This window comes from Solea solea, chromosome 4 (assembly GCF_958295425.1).
Source record: "Solea solea chromosome 4, fSolSol10.1, whole genome shotgun sequence".
Classification (NCBI taxonomy): Eukaryota; Metazoa; Chordata; class Actinopteri; order Pleuronectiformes; family Soleidae; genus Solea; species Solea solea.
Window position 1 is genome coordinate 5,017,453 of NC_081137.1, and position 27,681 is coordinate 5,045,133.

Genomic DNA, 27,681 nt, shown 5'->3' on the forward strand with positions numbered 1-27,681 from the left:
ATCCTGTTCTTCCTCAGTCAATGAATGGACGGTATTATCGTCAGCTATACTTAGCAACTCACTGCAAACAAAGACGTACTTGTACATTCAGAAAAAATGTCAAATGATCTGAACGCGTGTTCGAAACTTGCAGATGTTGCCCTGACACATGCAGCAAAAACTTTAAATAATAATACACTGTACTTGAGAAACTAATAAAGTTCATTTTAAAAAGTCAATCAGTGACTATGACTATTTACAAAAGTACAATATGCATTCGTTTTATCAGTTCTTTCCACCCCAATGACGACCTAATTTACGGTACATCTATTATCACAATGCCAGCGACACCTGAGTTAGTTATTTTGCAGAAGTGATGAAATTTACAAGGTCTCTTGAATGCATCTTAAAGCTCCTCCTCTAAGCTGAACAAACTATTGATTAGGAGGGATGATTTCATCATCCTATGATGTATCGCTATATATACTGTAATTGTCCTGCAATATATCCATTATCACAGAATCATTGCATCGTGATATTATTGGTATCGTGGACCATGTATCATATCGCGAGGGATTCCCACCGCTGCTTCCTGCAGAAGCACTGAAATTTACCAGGGTTTTTGAATGCATCTTGCGTTGAAGTTGAACATATTTGAATATTCAACACAGAAAAAACATGAAATATTTTAATAGAATTTTTGCTACAAATGTCCATCCCTACTAATAATCACTCTTACCCTCAATAAGATTATTTTTTTAAAGCTTTGAGCTGAGATTTTGAAAAGAAAGAAATCTGCACTAGTTTATTTCTGGGGGATTCTGTAGCATCCACTGAGACTAAGCCTAAAATAGGCTAAAACAATGTGTATGTAATTCCACAGGCAAAAAAAACCCCTCAAACTATGTTGCAAGACTCAGTCATGTTTTTCTATCAATGGAGACAAAACCCCTTAAATAGTGATCTGTAGGACATGACAAATTATTGCACAGAAGTCTGTTGTATTCACACGGTAATCCCTTTCAAATGTGTGCAGTTCTGTTAAGATCATAATTATGTGTTGCTAAAGTAAAACAACACGCATCTTTAAAATAATAGAAGCTGGATAAACCTGAGCAAATGCAAAAATAACCTGCAAACCCCAGCCAGACTGGTTATCGTGACAACAGCTCATTTCAGTAAGAGAGCATGAGGATATGAGCGGATAAAGAGTTTGGCAAAAATGACATATAATTAGTCAGACGAGGCGGCGTAAGCTGTGCATGCTGAAAAACCTCCAGATCAGTGATGTAAATATGCTTTATCATACATAATCCCTATCAATGTAAACACGGAGCAGCGTTAATTAGGGTGCCGCATTCAAAGGTGATTATCCAGAATCAGAGCACAGTGGAAGGGGGGTGGGAACAGTTTATACAAGTCTGTGTATCGCTCTTTTCACTCTCATTCTATTTCACAAAAACATTAAACCATGACAGGTTTAATGTTAGAGGGAAATCTTATTAAATAGCAAAAAATTAAATGTATGCAATAAACCTTAATTAGCTAGTACAACTTGTAGTTATAATAATAATTCACATGTATACTGTTGATATCTGAGAATCATCATATACCTTCTTTATGTTTTGTTTTTCTTTATAGGTGCATGTAAGTACAGTATATACATACACAGTGTTATTTTGAAATGGATGCGATGGAGGAAGAATGAGAGACAGGCTGCACGCCCGCCACACAACCTCCTGACCTTGTCACAAACTGCACACCTCGTTTCATTACCCACACACCCCAGTAACCCGGAGCCGCTCTGGTGATACAATAGCGCACACACGCGTGCACTCACACACACACATCATCCTGTGCTTTTGTTATTAAAGCACACTCCAGACACTGGCTCGAACCCTTATCACACAGCATCAAAAAGGTTTCACTGCTCATCTGAGGCTCTTAGACATGAATGGATATGGATTCTGACATTACATCCTGCAGGAACTGCTCTGATAGCACGTGTTACATTGGCAGTTGTGTGTGTGTGTGAGTGAAGTAAAGGACAAAGGGACCTAATAAAAATGTCTTTGACAGCAACAAAATCTGTGGGCAGCAAAAGTCTGCATTCATTTTTAGATTACAGTTTTTTTTATGTTTGCATGGTGCTGGATTAAAAATAATTCATGTTCACAGTAAAGCCTTTGTTGTTACTCTAAAAAGGAATAAATTACTTAGCATAGCAACATGTCCACAAATAAATGTTGAACTCTGCTGAACTTGTTCATGAGTAAGAACAACAAAGGCTTTACTAAGAATGTCCATGTTTTTTGTGCAGGATGTTACCTACGAAGGTGACGTAACTCCTTGTTCTGATTTCCGATGCACGATTAATCCAGCACCATGAAAACACAAAAGACTGGATATAAAAATGGATGCGAAGCCCAGGCAGTAGGAGAGAAATAGCAGTTAGCCACCAGGGGGCGACTCAACTGGTTGGAATAGAAATCAATAGGAAAATAAGGCAACATCTCAGTAAATTTATCAAATCAGTAAACAATTTCCTGTGGTGTAAAGATCTCAGTCACAAGTTTTGATTCTTCTTCTTTAATTTTGTGAATTACATCCTCAATTAGAGGAAAATAGATAATAAAGGACAGAACATAAGGATTGGAATGTGATTGCAGTCTATGGGTAAATATGATAAATACTATACATCTTATTTCAAACTGTGCAGTGTCGCATTAAACTCTACATGACTCTCAAATGTGACTGAATATTATTCATAAGTGTTGATGCTTTCGTCGGTTTAGCCTTCAAAGTCCCAACACCTAAAAAAAGCACAAAGTCGACAGTTACGTGTACACATGAAAGTAAATGACGGCGACATCCTGGTATCAAATAATGTCACACGGAGCCGTAATATTCCAACGTTAACACAAACACTGCTGCGTCGACTGAGTTCCAGCCGCTTCAGCTAAAAGTTGACAGAGCCAGCAAAAAAAAAAAAAAAACGGGGGTGGGGGGGGGGTTGATGATAGAAGGAGGGAGGGAGGATAAAACGGTAGATGAGGTTAGGAGGTTGGGTGTGGGAAAAGGAGGGGAAGGAGGGATTAAAGCATCAGAAGGTATAGTGTTCCTCTGAAAGATGACGGGCTGATGGCTGCTCCCGGAGGACTCCACGGGAAGAGTAATCCCACCGAATGGGAGCGTTTAATAGTTACCACCCAGCGAGAGAGACGAGAAACACACAAACACGTGCATGGACCTGTGCGACATCGACAGTCTACTGAAGGTAAAGCTTTGTGAGAGGCTTTGTGACAATCTGAAAACTACAATAATACTCTGAATATGTTGTGTTTTTCATCATTAAAACACTAATTACAGCTCCACAATCCTCTATTAAATCATAAATCCTTCAGTCTAAAGAGGTGGAAGTCACTGAGAGGACACCTGACACTGCATGCTCCAACTGCAACACCTTTCTGCGCACATCAGCAACACTGCGCACCATTGTTCTTCTGCCATACGACGAAATAAACAAACAAAACAGGAGTGCTTTTGTTGTTCTGTGGCGAATGGGTGTGACCTCGCATGAACGCAGGCGCGCTTTGATAGGGTTTATGTTACGCTCGCTGCCAACCTCTAAATAATTAGAGGCACAAATGGCCAGAGAGAGGCAGACAACAGAAGGCGGAGAGAGACAGGGTTTAGTGGGGGTGAGAGGCGCTGCCAAGAAGCGACTGAAGGGTTTTAGTTCAGTGAAGCCCACACAGCCTCGGGGAAAACCAGATTTCACCTTTTTTGCGAGAACTGCAGACAAAAGAAATTGATAAATGTCCTACTTCACGTTGAAGACGCCAAAGTTTGATGAAAAGAAAAGCACTAAGGTGTTTTTTTTGCTCATACACTTATTGCATTCTCTCCCCCTCATTAATTCATTAGGCGGCAGCTTTGTTAATGACACGTTTAAGGGCTGATTCATTGCTTTCTTGTGTTCCGCAGACATTACTATTATTATTATTGATGTAAATTATAGGGTTTCTGCGTAAATGATCGGGATTTGTTTCCATTTGGCAAATTAGCTTTTCCCGCTGTAAATATGGCCTTTAAGCAGCCGGCCCGACATCGAATTAGTGGAATGGTGGATTGATTTTCAATTACTGGGATTGCATGAAGAACGCTGGTCATATGTCTCAATTGTGCGTTGTCATAAATCGAGTGGATCCACACACACACACACACACACACAGGTTTGCACAGCTATCGTTTTAAGGACTCTCATTGACTTCCATTCATTTGGACAGCCTTAACAAAGTACTATCTCTCACCTTAACCATAACCAGTTAATCCCTAACCTTAATCCTAACCTACAATTCAAATCTTAGCCCTAGTCTTAGTCAAATCCTCAGAGGTTCTGCCTCATAAGGACCAGGTTTGGGTCTCCATGAGGACTACAGGTCCTGATAAAGGCCATAAAATGTCCTAAAGAGGGAACAAATATAAGCACACACACACACACACATAAAAAAACTTGTTTGTATCGCTTAGTGAGGACACACCATTGACATAATGTATTCCCGAGCCCCTTACCTTACCCTTAACCATCACAACTAAGTACCTAATCTTAACCCTTATCCTAAACCTAACCTAAAACCAGGTCTTAACCCTGAAAAAGCCTTTTAAAGTTGTGAGGTGATCAGTCAAAATGTCTGCACAAAGAAAGGTTTTTACATTTTTTGGACCTCACAAATACATAAAGTACACACACACACACACACACACAACCTGGGTCATATGTGAAGAATGAATATGACCTTTAAGCCGCTGTTTCCGATAGCGGTGGCTAAATATTGTACTTGCCATAAATAAGTACATTCAGGTGGGTTTGCTGGATAAGTGACAGGCCGCCCCTCCTGATAATCTCTATCGTTTTTGTTTTTTTTCTTCTACCTGATTAATTAAGCATTAACATTTTAACCACAACTAAAGCATGAAATTAGCATCAGGGCCACAGTTAATGAGCAGCGATTGATCCTGGTGGAGAGCATCGATGTGAAATGGAAGACTAAAGGCTGAAATAAATGCTCACGCAAGCATCAGGAACAACTTTCTCCAATTTATGTTTCACCTTTAACCTAATGTGACTCTAATTTCTCTTTAATTATTATTTGACTACTGACAATGATCCTCCACTCACAGTGTATATCTAGTAAACACACAGGAAAACTGATCATGTCCAAAATTGACTTTTCTAACCAAATCTGAATGGCTGCAAACATCCACGATAAGACTAACTCATAAGGTGTATTGGACTGTATTGGAGCTGCACTAAATGTGGTTACCAGTAGCAACGGGAAAAACAGCAGGAAAATCAAGTGCTAGTGGCAAAATCATCACTCTGACTCCAAACCTTCTCTCCGTACATTTTCAGGTGCTGTACTTTCACTTCCTCTGGCGACACAACTTTAATTAAAACAGGTTCACGGGCCGTCCAGCACAAGGCTGAGGGCAATGTAAGTAATTAATGTGATGACTTTAACTACCGCCGTGCCATAGAATCAACTGTAAATAATGTCCACTAACATATTTAAGAGAGAACAAATAGGAAAGTGGAGGAATCTGGGTTATCTGTGGTAAATGCCGGACAAATCCATCAGCTGTCCTTATACAACACAGTCGAGGTGAAGTGTCCTTGCAACAGGGATTGCAACTGGATTCATCGTATTAGTCTTGAAGAAAAAAGCACAAATTGCACTTTTCCTGCCGCTTCTCTCGAGTTCTCAGGTTGTTTTTGTCATTATTCGGACAAAACAAAAATGATAAATTGAGAAAACAGCCCGCAGATGCCGCCCTAGACCTGTTACAGCTCCGAAGCGCTCACTGTATCGTTTCACTTTTCCAAAATCTTTCCACGAGTAGATGAATAATTGAGCAAAATGTGGGGTGAAGTGTATAATTCCGGGGCTGGGTAATTCAAAAGAATGCAAAATATGCGCATATAAGGACGGTAATTTCATCCTTCATCTCAAAGAGCATGAGGGTCAGAGCGCATGCAGGCTTTCTAACATTATCTGTATAATGGACAGAAAGAAGGAAAGAAAAAAGCAGAGGAAATGATATAAAAATTCAGAAAGAAAGGACAGTCTGGGAGGGAAGAAAAAAACAGTCTGGTCACAGACAATGTCGAGTTTCTATTTTCTCTGAGAAGTACAGAGTGTCAGTGACCTTCTCTCTCTCTTTAATTCCCCTCTTTCTCTCCGTCGTCTTCTGTCTCCCATCGCCTCTGAATCTCCCCTCTCTCCCTCCCTCCTTGACATGAGAGGCCTGTGTTGCCATCTTCACTCTCCTGGGAACCGCCGAACACTTCACACGTGAGCATCACATCTCACACACACGTTCAAGAGACTTAAATGGAAAAGTCACAAACGTGCACGCTCTCACGAAAACAGAATAATCCAACACAAACACACTTGCTGTAGAGCAGGGGTTTCAAACTTGTGGCCCACCAGTCGATGTCCTGCGGCCCTACACTAAAAACAAGATGAAAATTGGCCCAAACTGTATACAATAATATGATAATACGAGTCTCATTGGGTTATATTTAACAAATTATTTCATTCTACATTTAATTATAAGCTTGTTTAGTGTTTTAATTACATTTTAATTCATTTAAAGACTAATTTTGCATCATAAATGTGCTTTTTTTGTTATGAACTATATATTGAAACAAACAATTTCACTTTGAAATGGTGTGCAATACCGTCCTATAAATATTTTTAACTGCAACATCTTTCATTTCTAATTAGAAAACAGTTAATTTTCCCCGAACTGTGGGAGTTTTTTTTTTACTTGGCCAACCTCCCTCCTGACCAGACTAGAAGTTCACTAGCCCGCAGGTCATTTTGAGTTTGAGGCCTGTGCTGTAGAGGTTGATAGGTTAAGAATAATCAATGTTTGCCGAGCTGGTTTCCCCTTCTTTCTTTCTTTCTTTATTGTATCCGTTTACTACTTCCCTTTTCTGTAACTCCAACTTAAATATTTGCTTAGATAACACTCAAATTTAAATAACGGAATCTGCCTGCAGGCACAAACCTGAATGGACATACCCAGGGCTAAAACACAGACCATTTCCCCATCTGGTCATCCTGTTCAACATTTGTAATTTACAACATGAGGAATACAGGTGCATAATTTAGTCGTAGATTAGTTTGTACATGTGTATAGTTTGTTTAAAGGTTTCAGCTGACAATTGACTATGTGTAACTTAAAAGTTCTGCTATAAACAATCTCCTTTACTTCTGGGGAGTTTTTTTATTCAGGGGAAAAAAGGGAAACATTAAAATTTCCAAAATAGATGGAAAATGTTCACACTGTAGTAAGTGAGGACATTTTCACTTATATAATTACATCCACTGGATGGATTGGCTGAAAATTGTGTACAAATGCCTCCACGGTTCCCGAGGATGAGTCCGACCCTTGATGGATCATTTACAAGGTTATAATGCTGTGACGAATTCATGCTTTCAATACTTTCATGTATAAATAAACACCAGCTAATGACATGACTATCAGTGTCAGCTATGCTTTGTGTCTTGCCGTCATTATCAACTGTTTATTATTGTTATGTATTCATTCATGCGGTACTTTTAAATCCGTTTCAATCCTATAAAACACTAGTTACGGTCATGTCATCTGTTATGGGTGGAAGGAATTATATCAGTGGTATTAAATATAGAAAAATGCAAAGTTTAAAGGTATGCAAGTGTGTGAATTTTCTATTATTTTTTCATCTTGTGGGATACTTTGCTGTTGCTTTATCGTCTTTATCGTGGTCAACATAATGTAATTTAACCTGCCACTGACTATTCAGGAGCTCAGCAAGGAATCTTTGGAATCTCTGGAATCTCTGGAATGCAACATGAGGTCAGCATCTGGCAAAATGCTCAATCATCAAATATCCAATCAAGTCCCTCTCTCCGCCTCTTCCTCGTGCAGCAATCTACTTAACAATGTAGACAACACGACAGCCATTCATCCCCGAAAGAATAATTATCACCCTCTGGAGCAAAAGTGAGAGTTATGGTTGCGCAGGTTGAGCAGGTCACTAAGTTCAAAGGTCAGGCCCCAAGACTGCAGTTTGACCATGGATGAGACGGAGGTTGTAACGTGTTAAAAAGGCCTTGGAATCCCTCTGGAGTCATCTCCACACACCGTGCACTCAGTGTCCCCCCCCATACAGAATGAATGGGCAGATCTGCTGGACTGAAACACTAGGCATCTCCTTTCCTGCTCTCTTGCCCAGACTATGGCTATCATGAGATGAGGAAAGAATTATGCCAGCAGCAGAAAAGGTAAGAGTGAACAGCCCAGGCTCTACTCTCATGATCACATGACACAGAGCTCAGGGTTAAAGGTTAGGTCACAGGGGCCTTGTAATTAGTCTGTCTACCAACCAACCAACCAACCATGTGTCGTGGAACCAGCGCCATTTATGGCATCTCACCCCTGACCTGTGGTCCCTATAGTATCTAAAATATGCCCCGAGTGTCGGTGGTAGACGCCGAGTACCGGAAAGTGAACTTTCACCCCTCAGAAAAGTGCACAGTCGCGGAGGGATGGAGGGAGTGTCAATACATCAATAGGAGCATTCAGGCCAGAGTGCAGAAGAGGTTCCCCATTGTTTGTTTCAAAACACATTTATGTGTGTGTGCAGTTAACAGCCATACCCTAAATCACACCAACATAACACACGCTTCCCGGATGAGACCGACCACTCCGTTAGGAAGCCACAGATCCATATGACCTTTGGAATGAAATCTCACGTCAGATATACAAGCGTACTTCAAAATGAATCCTAAATACCAAATGAATCATGTCGGACTGAGGCTGAACCATTAGGAACAGATACACAGAGACACCTACTGTACCTGCTGGGTAACACAAATATCTAATCAACCAATCACATGGCAGCTCCCTGGTATCTGCAACTGGAAGGAGGCTCCAGACCCGACCTAGGACATGCTGGGGTGATAACATCTCCAGGCTGGCCCGGGAGCAACCGAGTGTCCAAGTAGGAGAGCTGCAGAGGAGAGTGCCTGAGCATCGCTCCTGAGACTGATGCCCCCCACAACCCGCACTCAGATTAGCAGTAGAAAACAAACAAACAAACATCTCCTTTAACATCAATGCATTTAGTCCACCGATGTTCAAGCTTTGCAGGTTGCTATGCAGGGAAAAGGTCAAATCATGAGCCTCCAGATACTAACATGGATGACTTCGGCATTAGTCTAAAAATGGTGATGATGTAAGTGGGATTTCAGTTCAGGGAAACAGGCAGAAGTCAGTGGGACAATAGTTTGATGCCATATTTGGCTGATTCTGTCAATGCCACCTTGTTTGACATGTACAGAAATGATTTGAGATGTTTTGGACAGAAATAAAAGGCTTTATTAGAGCTGCAACTAACGATTATTTTCATAATCGCTTATTTTCTCGATGAATCGTTTGGTCCATAAAATATCAGAAAACCTTAAAAAATGTTGATTGGTGTTTGTCAAACCTGGAAATGATGATGTTCTCAAATGTCTTGTTTTGTCCACAAACCAAAATGATTGAGTTTTAATGATTTCTTTGTTATCCAGAGCAAAGAAATGAAGAACATATTCACATTTAAGAAGCTTAAACAATCGGAAATCTTGTTTTAATCATGAAAAAAGCTTCAAACCGATTTATCAATTATCAAAATAGTTGTCGAATCATTTAGTAATCGTTTAATAATCGTTTTATCGATTACTCATTTCAGCTAGTAGCAAGTTACACCCCAAAATAGGAGATACCCTACTCATATATTGGTGAAATTTGAAGTATTACCCATACCGACAGGTGGCTGTCAGGTGGCTCAGTGGGCCATATGCATTTGCTGCTGGAGGGGGTGGGGGCAGGAGAGAGACACTTGCAGAAATGTGACCACACTGGTTCTTCAGCAGTGCTTCAGAGTGCAAAGCTGGAGGTGACTGCTGCTCATAAACAAATTACAAGTCTTCACAGAAGAGGGAAACACACATGGACACTCAGGCACACACATACACACATGCACCCACATGCCACTGAAGTGCATTCTCCCCCCCAACCACTTACATAACTTGGTTGAAAAGAAGAAGTTGTTCCACCTCTGAGTCATATTTTGGGTGAACACCACATCACACGCCCTCACCCACAGAACATCTGAGTGGAACATGCGAGAGTTGGATAACAGTGAACAGCGTTTGTGCCGTTCTTTTCCCACTATGATGCACACACACACGCCCGCGCTGCTATTAGGCAACAAACCAGAAGCACTGAACCCGGCAAGACTGGTTCACTAGCACGTCTGGGAGATACTGCGATGTCGTGTAAAGCCCTGAAGCGAAGGCGATTAAATGAATGAATACACCGTGAGAGTTACCTTTCACCTGGAAGTTTGTTGCGGGTGACACTCCAATTAATTTCATTGGCTCATTCAAGGGTTTGACAGAATTTGGTCGACTCAGACATTGTCGTTGGCATATTTTTGTGGTTACAAGGCAAGTGAGATGTGACAATAGAGAAGTATAAATCCAAAAAAAGTTGGTACATTGCGTATCTAAAATAATAGAATAATAAAAAAAAGTGATACTATGGTACAAGGCTAATATTACAATATACTGACATATGACCTTCATTGTGATGCTCTGTCGACAGCTGGTTAGCCAGTCCTCATTGTCTCCAGCATTTGATTCTCTTCTTTTATACTACATGCTTTCTTCTACCGAGTTCGACTTGTCTCACTTGCTGTCACGACTTCACTCCCTCACTGTCGGCAGCATTGCTTGTCTCCATTATTCATCACCTCCACTCCCAGGCTATTTATATAAGCTTTTACAGTCAGTCTGTCTTTCCGCTCCGTTGGCCGCCTTTGTCCGCACTAATACAGCTACATCTACTTGTATGCAGTTTTGGGCTAAACATCGTGAAAATTTTAGCATTCTCCTGACTCCAAAGAGCACAGATGATTGCTCGGTGGTAAAAGGCTGGACTTCTGTCTTGTCAAAACAAAACTGAATCTGGAGGAAAACACACAAACGTCCACCAAGACTGCTCAGTTTGCCCCCAGTGTCAATACGGATCAAGAACTTGACAAATCTACATCTATATGATGTACAGGGCTGGTCCAAGCCTTTATGGGGCCCTAATTTCAAATATGGCCAGTGTTTAATTATGCATAAATTATAGTTGTGTTATTTACACCAAACCAGTGTCCCTATTGTTTGTTTTTTTACCTTAGAGGGCAATAAAGTGGTCTTACCTTAAATTTAACAAGTAAACCAGTTTGACTTTGTGTGCAAATGTGCACTCAATGAGCCACCTTCAACCCCAAAATGAAACCAAATTACTAAAGCTCAACAGTATTTAGATATCTAAAGATATATAGATTTCTTTAATATGTAAAAATATCACAAGGTTTTACTAGCAAATACACATTCTTAAATTTCCTCCAACAATTCTGCCACCTGCCGCATATAAACGCGAGCAAGAAACATATCCAGTGTGTTAATATACATCATGTGTGAATTTACGCACACTTAGCACACTTGCCTGTGGATTGCTCCCTCGTGTATTTGCTCCATCTCAGTGCCGTCAAATCTCTCTCCGCCCCCCCCCAAAGAAGTGCAGAGAGTCACTTCACATGGACGCATCTGTCATTCCCATGCAAAGGAAAAAAGGCTTTTAGAGCATGCAATTTCTACAACCACGTACAGGCTGTCTGCTGGGAGGGATGCGTACGCTGTATGTGAGAGATGAAGAGCTGGCCACTGCGAGGCACAGCTGGTCCCTTTAATATCATGGAGGAAGAGCAAAGATCAAGATTCTAAATTACAACCGAATTTTCCATCAAAACTTATTTATATTTCAGTGGGTTGATTTTTCAGGCCCGTCTGAGGTATTCATACAATTCTACATTTTCGTGTACGTGTAGCTGCAATGAATTATTGAAAGTTCTATGATGGTCGATGTTTTTCAGCTTTGACATGTGGACATTTCCTGCCACTGGTAAATCCCAACAATCTAAAAATACTCAAATCCCCATGAGGTCATTTTTTGACAAGGACTAAATGTGATTCAATCCCCTCCCCATTGAATATCAAGCCAAGTTCCAGTCAATGATTGTTTATGAACACAGCGCCCTCTAGAGGATGACACTGGGTAATACAGACTTCCACAGTTGGAGCTGATGAGGGTTGCGAGGCCCCTAGACACACACACTGTGGGAGAATATATACTTGTGTATTTAGAGAGACTTAAAAGATGACCTCTTGAAGTTACTTGACTTTGTAATTTCTCTGTATTTTAAAAAGCTAGAACCTCTAACATTTCTCATATGAGGAGTGCTGTCCTTAGCATCACAAATTTACAGTGTTAGTGGTATGTTATAAAATTATAATTTAAATTAAACTTGTGCAACACAAAACAACTCTGTATTATCCTCATTCTTTGGATCTAATACTCATCTCTTAAAACTAAAAAAGTACTTGTTTTGTTGTCTGGTTTGGTTTAGTTGTGACCAGAACTAACTGGCCAAGATGAAGAGGTGCGATGCCTCCTAGAGGATGTGATGGGTTAATACTCACTCCAAAATGTAGTTGATCAGGAATCCCTTAAATTGCCGTCAGTCTCCTAGAAACCAACCAGTTTGATTATTCAGGACTTAAATAAAAACATTATTCTTTTCAATAAGTCTTTTCATGTGGGTTTGTCATAACAGTCAATATACACATCACAAATTTCCAGAAACACACCATATTCAAATGAAGTGACAATTTATTGATGAACTTTGTAAAGTGTACATATGTTTAATATTGCGCAGAACTAGCTCTTTGGGACCAAAACAGACATAAATCCATTTAGTCAATGGTCAGGACAAGAACAGGAAAGCATGACTCATGAACTCTCTAGGACAAGAAAAAGCCGCAGAATATTGAAAAAGACATGTTGTCACATGAAGAGTTGGTCTTATTAATAAGTGCTACAGGGGCAAACAATCTCCAGTGTACTGAGCTTTTGGCAGAATGTTTACTGGGTGATGCCAATGACTCCGCAGGCCAGACGTCCACCAGCATTACCTGTCTTTAGACTCTCCTCATTGCCTCCTTTTCCAAGGTCATCAGCTTTCTCATGGATCTAAAGAGCAGGAGAACAGGTTTCCAAATAAATTTGCAGAACTTCCTAAGTCCTTTTATGTAAGAATTATCAAACAACATGCAAAATTAAGTTATGACTTATTTATTCAAATTGTATTGGGATTTAAGAAGTGGTAGTAAAACATTATAGACTTTTAAACAAAGATGCCCAAGGCCATATAGATTGTTTTTTTATGGTGCTTTCAACAATTGTTGCTTCTCAAGTGCTTTTATTGTGTTATAATTGTTATCATTACTGATTGTATTGTATTATGAGGGCATTCATAGGCACAGCATGAGTCCAAGACAAATTTCCCTAAGGGACAATAAAGTATATTGAATTCAATTATATTACGCACAAACATTTGGGTGGGTCCCCATTTCAAAATTAGGGAAGAGGAACATTAACAAGGCCAGAACAATGGTCTCCTGCCAGCTTATTTAAAGTGGAAAACATTGCTATGACCCATTTCTGTTCAGGTATACTTTTTATGAACACTATGATGTCCCTGTGTCAGATGTGACAACATTTAAACAAGGGGAAAGAATTACTATACTTCAATACGTACATTTGTGATAGCTTACAATTTGAAGAATATGTCTGTCCCAGCTTTAATTTCTTCATGTGGCCCAACTGAGTTTGTGATTGAAAGGCCCTGGTTACTCTTTAAACAAGAGGTCACTCCCCTCAGCTATTTACTTCAAAATGAGACAGATAAGAACTTACCACCATGGTGCGACCAATAATGGAGTCAGGGCCAGAGAGCTTGATCATCTTGTCAGTAAGATCTATCTTGGCAACATTATCATCTCCGGCAGTCACATTGCCCAAGTCTCCAACATGCCTATTTACATAGATTTAAAAAAAATAAATAAAAAAAACAAGGAAACAAAATGCATGTCAAATAACTACAAATGATAGTACATGGACAGTTTTGTTCTTTTATTGATTCGACTCAACACCAACTCACCTATTTTCATCAGTAGGGCCTCCATGAGTCTTGTTCAAGGGATTGAAGTGAGGTCCTGCACTGATGCACCCTGGGAAATAGACATCAGTATAGATCTTTATCAATGTAGCAGGAAGTAGGCCCACTTTCCCACGTGTGGGAGTTATTTGCAAAGACGACAGATTCACATACAAAATCTTCACCAGATGCTCACCATTGGTGCCGTCTCCAAACGCATGGACGTGGAAACCGTGGAGACCAGGGGTGAGACCTTTGATTTCTCCACTCAGCTTCACAGGGGCTTTATCATTCTAGGAGATTAGGATTACAGCTCATCAGAAGAACGAACGAGACCACAGAAGAGGCTGAGAGCTGTCAAAGACAGGTGGCTGCAAGGACTTGGAGGTTTGAAGTAACCAAGCATTATCTGCATATTTACTCTCCCCACCACAAATCACATTCTTATTAGCACACAAAATCAAATACATTACATATTTTGAAATACAGATGGGACTATAATATATTTCCTCCCCAAGGTAGATTGTGTTTTATTAGACTGTCAGTTTTCTGGTTGAGAGCAGAATAACTCAAGACAAAGAAGGATTTTGTTGAAATTTTCTGGCCCAAGGAAGAAATTGTATGATTTGAGTGTATAAACCACCGTGGGAAACTGAGCTATCTCCATAGAGATGCACAGTCACTTCAATAAATGGTCGCTTTGTATGAACAATCCTACAAATATCTATCTCAAACTCTTTGGACAAATGCAAGGGTCATTTTTAACCCATGCTTTGTTAGAGCAAGTATTCAAAACATGGAAATCTAATCTACTACACAAGACTTGTTTGTACCCTTATCAGATGAACAGTAAGAAAACAACGACAGTCAGAGTGACACCCAATGACTCAGCACTTATTCCGTTTTGAAATGACACAACAGATTATACATTTAAGGTTAAGGTAAGTTTCGTCAAACCACAAAGAGTCGACGTTTTAGCTCTGGAAACTGACGCTAATGTTTCAGTTGCGCAACAGGCGTTTTTTTTTTCCCGCACTACACGTGCCGTTGATCATTAACAACATTAAGGACCTTAAACGTTCAAAGGTTATGACGGTCAACTCGAATTGTTTACACTGAATTAGCTTTGCAAATACGACACATTAATACAAGCAGCCGAATCCGAATGAAGTGTCATGCAGTCGCTGTGTGCGCACTTTACGGTAACGTTTAGGTGGCGCGTGTGCAAACGTCAAATTGCATAATTTAACCATAACACGGTTACGTCAACTAATGTGCAACTAACATCGACTCCAAGTACACTATAAAGTAAAATGCAGTTGAGTTGGTACTAGCTTAGCCTCTACTTCCACATCCAACTTATTCAATGAGCGTAGCTAGCTTAGCATCCGTGCGCTCAAGCTATGACTTAGCGAATGACTGTCAAATCAATATATTAAAATAAATACCGGGCTTGAGACTCCTTCACTCGATTAGAGGGGTTGTAGCACGCCTTACCTCCTGCTCAAAATACACAGTCCCGCTGGTTTCTCCAGCTCCTTTCAGCACACACACGGCTTTATGCACCATGTTCGCAGCGGTTTCAAGTGACAAGTTTCTGACGTTCTACTCACTACTACTGCTGCTGCTGCCGCCAGAGACAACCAAACATGTGGTTTTATAAGAGGCGGATGCATCACACAGCCAGCCAATCAGAGACGAACATGATCAAAATGACTGATTTTGATTGGTTTTCGACGGTGGTTAAATCAACACACCCCCTTAATATATTATATTATAATATAATATACAAAAATACACACTGTTTGACTTATTCAATATTGTTATTATTAAACACATTATTCTCAAGTTTGGGGACCACCATGTTAAAACATGCTCTTTGACCCAACTGCGCTCCAAGTAAAACCATTATTGTCAACGTTAAAATACAGTGGTGTAAATAGGCTGAGCAAAGCCAGCAATTAGAGTAGAGTAACTATTAGAATAGTATTTCCAATTTTCCTCCAAGTACCACTAGAGGAAGCTCACGTACGATCGGTGGTCGACACACCACAGTTTGAGAACCATGGTATAGTATATCACTAGTGCAAATGCTAATTTGATGCTTTGTCCCACTTTATGAAGGTGAACAACTGTGAAGAATTTGGTGGGATGGAAAGTTGGGTGTCCCGTCCAATAATATAATTCAAAATGTCAATACATAGTGTATAAGGTTGCATCAAGTCTTTAAGCTAAATAGGTTAAATGTGTAACCAGATCAGAGATGTAATCTGAACAAGCCAAATGTTTTTGGTAAAAAAATAGTTTATTAAAAACAATTTCCTATGGTTGAAATATTGAAGACTTTATGTCCATGTCTTTTGCATTTTTTTTTTTACAAGTCATAGAAACATCTGTCAACTTTCAAACCATGAGGAGTTAAAAACATTAAAGCAAAAGGGCCTCTGTTATTCCTTCTATGTCAACAGGTTTTTTTTTTTTTCCTTTACTCTCCAGTAAATGAATCACAGATTATTAACAACAATCACTGTTGACGCCCTAGGAGTGTCAGTGTTACAAGCATATTTACAGCAAAGTGTCCCGAGCAATACTCTTCAATTCATCACTTAAGCTTAGCCCTTGGTGTCTCTGCGTTAGAACGACTACAGAACAAGACTTGAGCTTGCAGACCATGGGCGTGAGATGTTAAAAAAGTAAAATAATATCAGACACAATATGTCTTCAGTGATATGGACACCAAGTGTGAAGGCTGTGTTTGTCAAAAACCAAAGAAAAATGAATTCTCATGTGGCCAAAAGTAATTTATATCAAAGTTTGACACATATACGAGACAAATCGATAAAGATTCCAAAACATAATTCATCTGAGCCAAGGTAATTCCCCCTTCCTTCAGTACGCACAGGGAAAGATCACATTACCACTTACTAACTTATATTTATACAAAATGACCGAGCTGGCACCTGGAGTTACGCTTGTTTTTGTTGAGTACAATAGATAAAGATAACTTGGGCTGGACGTACTTCAGTTGGATTGACAAAAAAAAAGGACTTTGCTTTATTTTGTTAACATAAAATACACACCTTTAGACAACTGCATTAAATTTAGACAGCAGAAATAATTACTTGGTTGTACACGTGACGTTTTTTCAACAGCACTTTCAAGATGTAAATGTTTAAAAAATGACCTAAACATTTCATTTCAAAATAAAAATTTGTAAGTTATTGAAGAGGGTATTAATGGGAAAACTGAGTTGAATTTTTGCATAACATCTCCACATTTAGTTCCCACTGACTTCTGAAACAAAGTCTGATTATCTAATGGCATCAAAATTGATTATTTCTTAAATATTCCAAGGGAGCTATGCCACAAGAAACCTGGGATTCTTTCATTCCTAATGTTGAAATCACTCATCTGAAATGCCTCTCGGACATTCAGTTTCCCTATGCCACTGCTCAATATATGTAACCAAACAATAGCATTAAAAGATTCTCACGACAGTTTTGTTATAAAATGACACAGTTTGTCAAAAATGTTAGGTATCGTTGAGTCATGTTCAAAATAATGAGAATGAAAGTGTTACATTTTTGAAAGGAAACTGAACATAATCCCTGTTAGATTCAGGTACCATGTGAGCTAGTGCCTTTATAAGTCTCAGTACTGATGGAATTGATACCTTAATCAAATTAAAACCATGTCTTCAAAGTGATTTTTAAAGACTCAAGGTGTTGGCCAGAAAATGTGCATATGTCACAAATAGGGATAGACTTTGGTAACATTCTGGGAAGTTTACCAAACACAAAGGAATATGTTGTTTAAATCATATGGCCAGCATCCAATTACCTAGTATCTTGAATAGGTTTTAAGGCCACCATAGTCCTTTCAAAGCTGTGCCCTTCAGGCAAGACAGGATGAAAATAAAATAAAAGAAAGGATGCTTCTTTTATAACAGAAATGCTCAAGATATTCAGTGTTTGACGTGACTCTTTTAGCAAATAAAAACATATGAATTTAAAAATGAATGGATTTGCTATGTTGAGGGGTGAAAGGATGAGGCCTTGAACGAAAGTGGTGCCATAAACATAATTTGTTTGCCATCTTTGAACCAATTTGAGTAAAAACATAAAACGGACGCCGACATTAAGCTCTGGTGGACAGAGCAACATTATCACATGTGAGGAGAAACATTAGTGGTCACAACCAATGCATTACTGCATCACTTTGCCCCCAAACTGACTCTCTCTCTCATTGTGTTCTTTTGGTTTGAGACAAGGATGCAAAATGAAACTTGACCGTAAAAACAGTAAATTCTATGTGTGGGAGATGTTTGCTTTCAAGAAATGTGTTTCTTCCCAGAAACTAACAAACCCCATGTGATAAACTGTGGCTAGTTATTATTCTTTCCAGGAGTTGAGACTGGTTACCATGGTGACAAACACCTGGGTCATCTTTCAGTGGTTCTCAGCAGCAATGTCTGGCGATTAGGAACAGTCTGAGCCAGTCTATGATGCTGCTTCCTGTTTTATGTCTGTAGTTTCACTCTGAACTGAAGGTAAAGGCTCAGTAGGCACCGGCTCTTTTGCAGCAGCAGTTGCCTCGGGGGGCGGAGCTAGGAGTTCTGAGTCTGGCTTTTGTTGAGAAGCTTCCTCACTGGGTTTTTGACTGGCTTCCACAGTAGGCGCAGGAGTCACACAGGGTTTCTCTGTGCTGTTAGAGGTCCGAAATTCCATGTTTTCCAGTTCGGCTAGTCGATCGTCCCTGTCCCACCGCGAGATCCTCTCTCGCCGCTCTGATCGCCTGGGCCTGTCTCCTTCTTTCCCCTCTGCTCCTCTCCCTCTCTCTCGCTCTCGACTCCCTCTGTCTCCCCTTCCTCGTTCTCCTCCTTCCCCCTTCCCATGATCCCTTTCCCCGTTATCACCCCTCCCTCGTTCCCTGTCCCTGTCAAGACTGCTTCGCTTCTCCCTCCAGTCTCGTCGGTCTCTGTCCCGATCACGGTCTCTGTCCCGATCCCGATCTCTCTCCCATCCTCCTCGGTGATTGCCTCCGTCTTCCTGCCAGCCTCCAAGCCTGTCCCTCCCCTCCATTCTATCACCACCCGCTCCCCTGCCACCATCACCACCCCCTCCCCTCCCTCCATCACCACCCCTCGCTCCATCTCCACCCGCTCCCCTCCCTCCATCACCACCCCTCGCTCCATCACCACCCCTCGCTCCATCACCAAATGCTCGCCTTCCACCTCCAAAACCCCGGTCTCTCTCTCTGTCCCTGTCCCGATCCCAGTCTCTCTCCCTGTCTGGCTCTCGGTCCCTGAATCCCGGTCTTTCTCCCCTAAAAGGTCTGCCATCCGTTTCTTCTGGTCCTTCCAAGCCATGAGGTCCTCCTGGTCTGATAAAAGGAGGAGGACCTTGAGGAAGAGGAACTTGAGGAAGAGAAACTTGAGGAAGAGAAACTTGAGGAACAGAAACTTGAGGAAGAGAAACCTGAGGAAGAGGCCCGTGCCCATGTGGGGGGAAAGAAGCACGTATGTTGAGGGGAGGCAGCATCCCAAAACCTCCTTTGGGTGCAAGGGGCTGAGGGTGGGGCCCCCTTGGTAACATCTGTGGGGGCATAGGGGGCATGTTGGGGTGAGGAGGTCGTGTCACATGGGGTGGAGGGAAACGCTGCATGTGTGGTAGTGGAGGAACAGGAGGACGCTGCAGTGGGATTATACCAGGCCGTGCACCAAGCAGGCCACCAGTGGGAGGTTGGATGCTTCCTGGGGGACCACCTGGAGGTATACCTGAAAGACCACCTGGTGGTGCACCTAGTTGATTACCTGATGGAGAAACAGAAACCAGATAGAGCCTTACTATAAACCCATGACATCACCAAGCAAACACTGTAAAATAGGGCTGTCCCTTTTTATCCTAAATTTGTGGATCTAAAGTTCAGTTCTAGTACAGCATAGAAGCTCATCAGACAGACACAGTGATGTTATGTTGTTCAATTGTGAAAATGGAGGACATAAGTTAAACTATTCTAAAAAATGTAAAGGGATATTGTGTCCAGTTATATCTGTTCCCTCTAATAGAAACATATTTACAAACTATTATAGAGATATTCACACTATCAGGTAAAAAGAAAGACAGACTGACCCATAGGGGCCATCTGATTGTTGAAGATGTTGGGACCCTCTGAGCCTTCATCGTTTTTCCTGATACCCAGACTTGCCGGGTCCAGAGGTTGGTCCTCAACTCCACCTTTGACAGCAGGCGGGGGACCTAAAGGCATCGCACCAGGGGGAAGGAAACCTGGGAGAAGAGTGGTATTATGAATTTGGGTCACGTTTTTCTCCAAAACTCTTGTGCACTGATTCAGTAATCCCAGGTTTCTGTGAAATCTGTCTTTCAAAAGGTGGAATTGTATGGTTTGTTGTGGTTTCACTGTAAAGCAAACTAACCACAGGACTCAATTACAATTTGACACAGATCAAAGGTTGCTGATAGATTTACAAGAATTCCGTATAAGAAGTATCATAAAACTGAAAATCATTTAGAAACCATGGTTACTCTGAAGCATGCCAGATTGTAAGTAACTATATGTAATGTGTCAAAAAAATGTTCTATCAAATAAACTGAACTGTGTGACAGAAAAAGCCTAAATAAAAAGCCTTAGAGATGAAAAGCCTTTGATGTCAGGTGAGGGTGGTGCTACCTGGAGGCATCTGCATGGGGTTGAAGCCAGGTCTGATGAAAGGCGGAGGGGGGACACCTGGGGGGAAGGAAGGAGGGAGCATGCCCATGGGTCCAGGAAAGACAGGAGGCTGGAGGGAACCCACACCAATCATTGGCGGCTGCATTGGTGGAACCTGAGAACATTTACAGGGTTTTACTACACTTGTCAAACATTTATTTCTTCATTGCATCATTTTTTACTCTCAATTGAACCAGGCCTTCCGGGATATTCATGGATGGAGGCGGAGTGTAAGCGGTATTGACCATTTGCGCGTCCCACTTTTTTGTCCCGACCCGATTAGAGAAAGACTGATCAATAACAATAATAATTGCAGAAAACTACAGTTGAATCAGTTAATTGTTGCAATCACAGCATAATGTATTCCTTGAGGACCCGATTAAATGTTCTCAAAGAGGTTACAGATCAGGTTTAACACTTGCTTGTCAAATTGTATTTGTCATATACCTCTACATTTAAAATACTGGAAACAGCGTGCAGCCATTGTTTACCTGTGCAAGAGGAGCAGCTGCAGTAGGCACAGGTAATATCTGTGTCTCCTCCTGTGGCTCTGAACGGCCATTGTGGTTCAGTTCCTCTGGAAGATCTAAAATCTTCCTCATCCCACTCCATTCTGAAAATGACAAACGTAGTTCAGATTTGTTGAAACATAAAGAGATTCATACTTGCATGTGTAGTATAAGTATGTGTCTATCAGCGTTTACCTGGTGATAATGTCTCTACATCCAGTGTTCCTCCTTCTTTTAGCTCCTCCAACTGATCATCCCTGACTTTAGACCAAGGTATGTAAGTGACACCCAGCTCCACGTCCCAGAACTGTTTAAACTCAGGCTTTATGCCCTTGTTCAAAGCCCAAGCAATCTGACAAGAAATGTATCAAAAAAGTGGTAATTAAAGCAACAATTACTTCTTTATACATCTTATCTTTGAAAAGTAGAAACGTGTGAAGCTCTCAGACCTTGATGGATTTTTGATTAACTTTGTAAGATCCTCTGCCAAGCTTCTGAAGGGCCCTGTAGGCATCTTGCCTATGTATCATAACTATATAGGCACATCCGCGTGGAGGGATCATCTTTAAACAAGAGAAAAGGCAAAGACTTTGTGATTTCCATTCATTTAATAACTTAGTAATCGTCTTATTACTGCCCTGTGGCACTTTCTTATCACTGTAATTGGGAAAAAAATGGTAAACCTAAACGTGTTAGCATTTTACTAATAAACATAGAGTCGGTGTCATATCTAAACATAACATTTAGACAAGTGAGCTTACATTGATGGATTCTATCTGCCCGAACTCCTCCAGTAAACATGCAACATCTTGCTGTTGTGTTCTCTTGTCGAGCTGGCCCACCCAGAGAGTCGTACTGCAAACTGAAATGGAGAAGTAAAAAAGATAACATGAGCAAAGATTTAATAGAAATTTAAAAAAAAAGAAAAAAAAAAGAAAGAAATGAAACCACTTAAGAAAATCGAACAGACCATTTTTGGTCCATGTAATTACTGAACTAAATATGACACTGAACAGATTATGACTCACTGCTTAGCGTCTCGCTCTTGGATGGTGGGAGGCCTTTCTGCCGTCGCTCTCGCTCCTTCTCTCTCTCCTTCTCTCTCTCCCTGCGGTCCTGCGAGCGAGAGCGTGGGGAACGGTGACGCCGCTCTCTGGAGCGCGAGCGGGAACGCCTGTGCCTCGACCGCCGTGTGCGGGAATTAGACCGTGACCTCCTCCGCTTTGGAGACCTGCAGAAAAAAAAAAGGAAATTTAACTTAATGGTTTGTTCATTACAAATTGACATGTTGTGCAGCTTTTAAATGAAAAAAGAACACACTTACCGAGAGCCGGAGCGCGACCTTTGACCGTGTCTGCCATCCCTCATAGATGAAAGGTCTGCATCCATCGACAAATCCTGGTATGGTATGAAGATAGTATGGTTAATATGCTATATACTGAAAACGACTAGGTGGTAGATACCATTTTTCCAAATATAATATTTATATAATATAAAATATTTTGTATCAGTTAGGTTCACCTGTTGTTGCTGGGCAGCATTGTGTGGAGGAAATACTCCTGGGAAACCTGGAGGCCCAGTGGAACCAGGGAGGGGCTGCCCAGGATGAACATGCCCCATAGGAGGCATGATACCTGGGAAGTTTTGTCCTGGTGGTAAACCATAGGCCTGGAGCTGGCCATTAGGAGGGAGTGGAACCTGAGGTACACAACCTTGGTAAATACTATGCAGAATCGGCTTTTACATAAATGTACCATTTAAAAAATAAATAGTTTTGCCTCTTACAATATAGTGCATATAACGTACAATATATAGCATTACACTATATATGTATATGAAATCATTATGATTTTTTGTTATTGTTGGTGTCATTATTGTCCCTCTGTTTCGTCTTAACAGAAATAATATTACAGTATTTGTGTGCTGTACTCTTCATCTGAAAACAAGCTCTGTGAGGCAATATTATCAGACCTGACCAGGGGAGCATTTGTGTGTATACAGGGGCAGCGCCAAACGCAAATCTCTTTGTGATTTGTCTTGCTCTGCTAGCGCAAATTTGTTGTCTTGACATGAAAAGAATCACTTCCTGTGTGCACCGTGGGAGTCTCGCATGGTGGCACGAGATCTAAACACCGCTATACTGAGAAACTCCGAGAGAGTTGAATGGAGCTGAACTTGTGAATGTAACAGACATTTGTCTATATTTTGAAGTTATGTTAAGGTAATTTTTTTTTTTTTTTTTGTTAAAGGATTATAAAAGACTATTAATTATTTCACAATTAAATATTTTGTTCTCCTTACCTGTTGCAAGTGATCTTGTGACATGTTCATCATCTGTGGTTTAAAGTGCTCCATGTGCTGTTGTGGGAAGCCTGGAGGCTGCTGAATACTGTGATTTAAAAAACATACCATTCAATTAATAAATCAAAGTCTGGCACTTCCTGGCATCACACACAGATATTATAAATCTAAGGCTTACAAGGAGGGCTGAGATGCAGTGTCATCCTTCTTTGTTTCCTCCCCAACTTCTGGCTCATCATCATAGTCAAAACGGTCAAGCAATTTCTAACAGGGAGAGAAAGGATATGAATGTCAAGAATACACAAATGATATTATCTGCATGGCAGAGCTTGTAAAGCCTCTGCAAAAAGTCTCAACAATGCCTGATCTCTGCAATATCAGATATGATTTAACCATGGATGGTATATTTAAAAACAAAAGCACACAATCACCGTGTCAAAGGCAGATTTCTGCTGCGTGGGCTGAGTGTGCAGGGGAGGCTGTGAAGTGCTGATGCCCAGGACAGGGTTGATGTTTTGAGCCTGTATGTGGCTCATATGAAGAGGAGGCTGAGTGGGGATGTCGGGCTTCACCGGCTGCTGCTGAAAGTTCTGCAGCATCTGTTGAAGCTATAAAATGCCATTGACAGAGAATGGTAAAAAACATCAACATGTAAGAAATCCACAATTAATAACAACAATACAAGCAACAAGACTACAGTCAAAGCTGATTCAACCCAAATACAAACTCACCTGCTGACCCTGTGACGACTGGAAGAGTTGTGCCACAGCAGCAAAGGCATCGGAGTTCTGCAGCTGAGCAGTGGGTGTTATGGTGGAGTTTGCCGTTACTGCAGTAACCGGCTCTTTGGCTGGAGGTGGAGAAGAACCTGATCGAGGAAGCAAAGCTTTGTCAGTGTCCTCAAAACCCATCAGTCAGAGATTACAGAAACATTTACCAAATTCAATTTCTAAAGTGGTATCTGTGAATTAAAATCTAACTAATTATTATATTATTAATTAATTATTATATCCATGATTTCACAGATTGTTTTTGTGATTGCTGTGACCAAAAATGGTCAATGGTTTATTCAAAAAGTTGCAATGAATTTTAGTATTTTAAGACATTATTTGTCATGAATTTTTAATTTAAATTTTTTTCTCAATATAATGTAAAACAAAAGGCTAACAACAGGCTTATTATGTTGACACAATATATAGCAACTTCATTATTACTACACTTTGTGTTGTCAGAGTCATATCTCGGTGTAAACAGTACTTTATGGTCCCAACTAGAGGTGGTTGAATATGTTTTTTTTCTAAGGCCAATGCCGACGCCAATGTTTGTGGAAATCAGTTCCGATTAATCAGTCCACCTCTAGTCCCAACTCATCATTTGAGAAAGCCTGATCATGAGACTACGGTGATGGGTCAAAGTTGTAGTGTTTAGGGAAAAGTGCAAAGCTGTGCAACAGTTGTGGTAATTGTTTGAATTTGTGTTAATTGTTGGGAACACAACATTGCAAATTTCTGGAGGGACTGCTACATCCTCATACACACAATTGCACTAATTACCTGGCTCATCTGTGCATGTGTACGGAGCTGCAGCACTGCCAGAACCAGCTGCCATGTCCAAGAGAGGCTGAATAATCTCGATCGTGAACACCCCATTCTTCTGCCACAGGTTCAACACTCGCACAATCTTACTCTACAAAGTAACATAGTGAGGCAAGGGAGCAAAATGAGAGGAAGACTCAATCACATTGTAGCATTTCAGAATACAATAGCAGGTCTCGCAGTCCTTACCCGGTCCTCTACAGGGCAAAGGCAGAGGTTCTCAAAGGTTCCTGTGATGTTTTTGGTAAATCTTGGGCCAAACACGTCCTTGTCTGCTCCAAACTGGTGTCTGGACTGCCTAACAATGGAGTCCACCACATACAGACCTGCTACCTTGTACTCAGGCTTGCACTAAGTAGGGCAAAGGGAGAACAAAGATTCAGTGTACAAAATTGTTGAGGAGAAACAAAGCAATTTCTCCTTTTAGACCAGTTTGTCTCACCTTCTTAATGAACTTTTCCACAATCTGGACCACATGTTTGTAGAGCTGAGGGAGAAAGGAGGTAAGAAGATTACCCAAAACACAGGGGGACATTATTTAAAAAAAAGAAAAACTCAAAACTAACTCAAACTCAATCTTACTTTCATAGCTTTGATGGCTGATTTGGTGATGGATATCATCTTCGCCCGAGAGATCGGGGGCTTGGATTCCATCAGGGAGAATAACTAGAGAGAAGAAAGTTGAGAATGTTTGCCACATGTTTCACCACCAAGTACACAGTGTATAGCTCATTTTGTAGAAAAACATGTCCTCTTCAACACAGTGCTTTATGCAGCTCTCAAGCATATAGATTTTTGACAATACGTCCTCAAACACACTGATGTCAGTGAGGCCATGTTTATTTAGCATGAAGAGTGTGAGGAAAAACTGAGTGGAGGGGGATTATTAAGCACAGTCAGTTTACAAAAAAGCCTTGTAGTGCTCACAGAACCAACATTTCATCAGTCATAGGGAATAATTTTGTTTAAGCGCAAGATGTTGACGGGTTAAATTTAGCCTTTTTAGTGCCTTTTTGCAGTAGGGGTATGAGACATTAGTTAATTAATGACTGCTTATAACACACATTTAAATGGAAATACACAGACAGATGGAAAACATACACACACACATTTTAGTGAGGACACTCATTGATAAATCGCATTCCCTAACCTCTTACCCTAAGCTTAACCACCACAACTAAATGCTTATCCATAACCTTTAACTTAATCGTAACCTAAACCCAATGTAATCCTAGCTCTGAAACCAAGACTTAATGCATGACTGTGATGAATAAACAGAATATCAGAAAATCGGGTGGCTGTTATGTTTAAGAACCAAAGAGGCCATCATCACAAACAGGAGACACTAAAAACACCAGCGGATGATTTCACCTTTTATTAACTGGCCTTTTTTTTTTAAAATCAATTCTCAGACTTTACACCAGGGGTCTTCAACTCAAATGACTATTATATCACGATATTCCGCTATGATGCTGCAATAATGATATGTGGTACACTATATCACAGACTTTCAAAATAAAAGTGTTTACGAAACGAACGTTCACATTTATGATGCAGGTACATTTAAAAAACAAACAAAAAAAACAGAGATATACTTCATTATAACTTTACATTCAGTGGCGGGCCACATGAAATCAAATGAAGGGCCACGAGTTTGAGCCCTCCGCTTTAAACTGACTTGCCAGACACACGCTGTTTATATTATTGAGGAAGTTAACTAGCTTATAGCGTTGATAGCCGCACAGTGTTAGCATCGTTGCCAATGTTGATAACCAACAAACACCCACTGGCTAACACTTGCACGAAAACAGTAGCCGTTACAGACTGGCTACGGTTGCGCTAACATTCTCCTTAACAGAAAATAGTGTTCATTGTCTTATTGACACAAGTGGCGTGCAGCACGAACGCTAACGCGGTTAGCAGAGCCACAGATAAGGAGGACATGTCCGGTTAGCTTGGGCGAGCAGGCCCCACAGGTCGCTCCTGCCTCCTGCACGACTAGCTCCACTGAAACACCACGACCAGAGAGCCGCCAGCCCCGGTTCAACCGAGGTCTCGGCGTGCCCCAAAGGAAGCTTACCTCCTGGTTAAAGGCGTTGACGGCCTCCATGGTCCCGGTCCCCCTAGCCTTTCCCCAGTACCCGATTCCCCGCTTAAAACAATGTTTATCCAAGGAGGGGTCGGTACAACATGTCCGCTCCCGGCAGCTAAAGGTAGTTAGCCTAGCATCGGTGGATCTCGGGTCGGCGGGTACGGCAAAGCATGATGGGACGCTACTCTGCAGTTACGAGTTTTGTCCAGTAGATGGCGCCGTGGGGTCGGGATTGAAAATAACGTCATGTAATTCATAAATATTCTACATGATTGACACAATAGCACAACAGGCAGCAGCAGAATGTAATAAGAGATTCAAAGGAAT

At 40.9% G+C, this 27,681-nt stretch overlaps 2 protein-coding genes across 2 annotated transcripts; both read right to left on the minus strand.

Moving 5' to 3' along the window:
* Positions 1–12,783: 12,783 nt before the first annotated feature.
* sod1 (superoxide dismutase 1, soluble) lies at positions 12,784–15,772 on the minus strand. Its single transcript, XM_058626492.1, has 5 exons — positions 15,626–15,772; positions 14,325–14,421; positions 14,132–14,201; positions 13,888–14,005; positions 12,784–13,161 (listed from the first exon to the last, which is right to left on the minus strand). Exons 1-5 carry the CDS (start codon positions 15,695–15,697, stop codon positions 13,054–13,056), a joined length of 465 nt encoding a protein of 154 aa, XP_058482475.1. The 5' UTR covers positions 15,698–15,772; the 3' UTR covers positions 12,784–13,053.
* A 640-nt stretch (positions 15,773–16,412) lies between these two features.
* Positions 16,413–27,501, minus strand: scaf4a (SR-related CTD-associated factor 4a). Its single transcript, XM_058627692.1, has 19 exons — positions 27,343–27,501; positions 25,845–25,928; positions 25,705–25,749; positions 25,452–25,613; positions 25,221–25,353; positions 24,399–24,535; positions 24,099–24,275; positions 23,846–23,931; positions 23,668–23,755; positions 22,888–23,064; positions 22,691–22,764; positions 22,395–22,597; positions 22,128–22,228; positions 21,816–21,929; positions 21,562–21,718; positions 21,349–21,470; positions 20,819–20,972; positions 20,260–20,415; positions 16,413–19,940 (listed from the first exon to the last, which is right to left on the minus strand). Exons 1-19 carry the CDS (start codon positions 27,370–27,372, stop codon positions 18,628–18,630), a joined length of 3,513 nt encoding a protein of 1,170 aa, XP_058483675.1. The 5' UTR covers positions 27,373–27,501; the 3' UTR covers positions 16,413–18,627.
* Between the last annotated feature and the right edge of the window lie 180 nt (positions 27,502–27,681).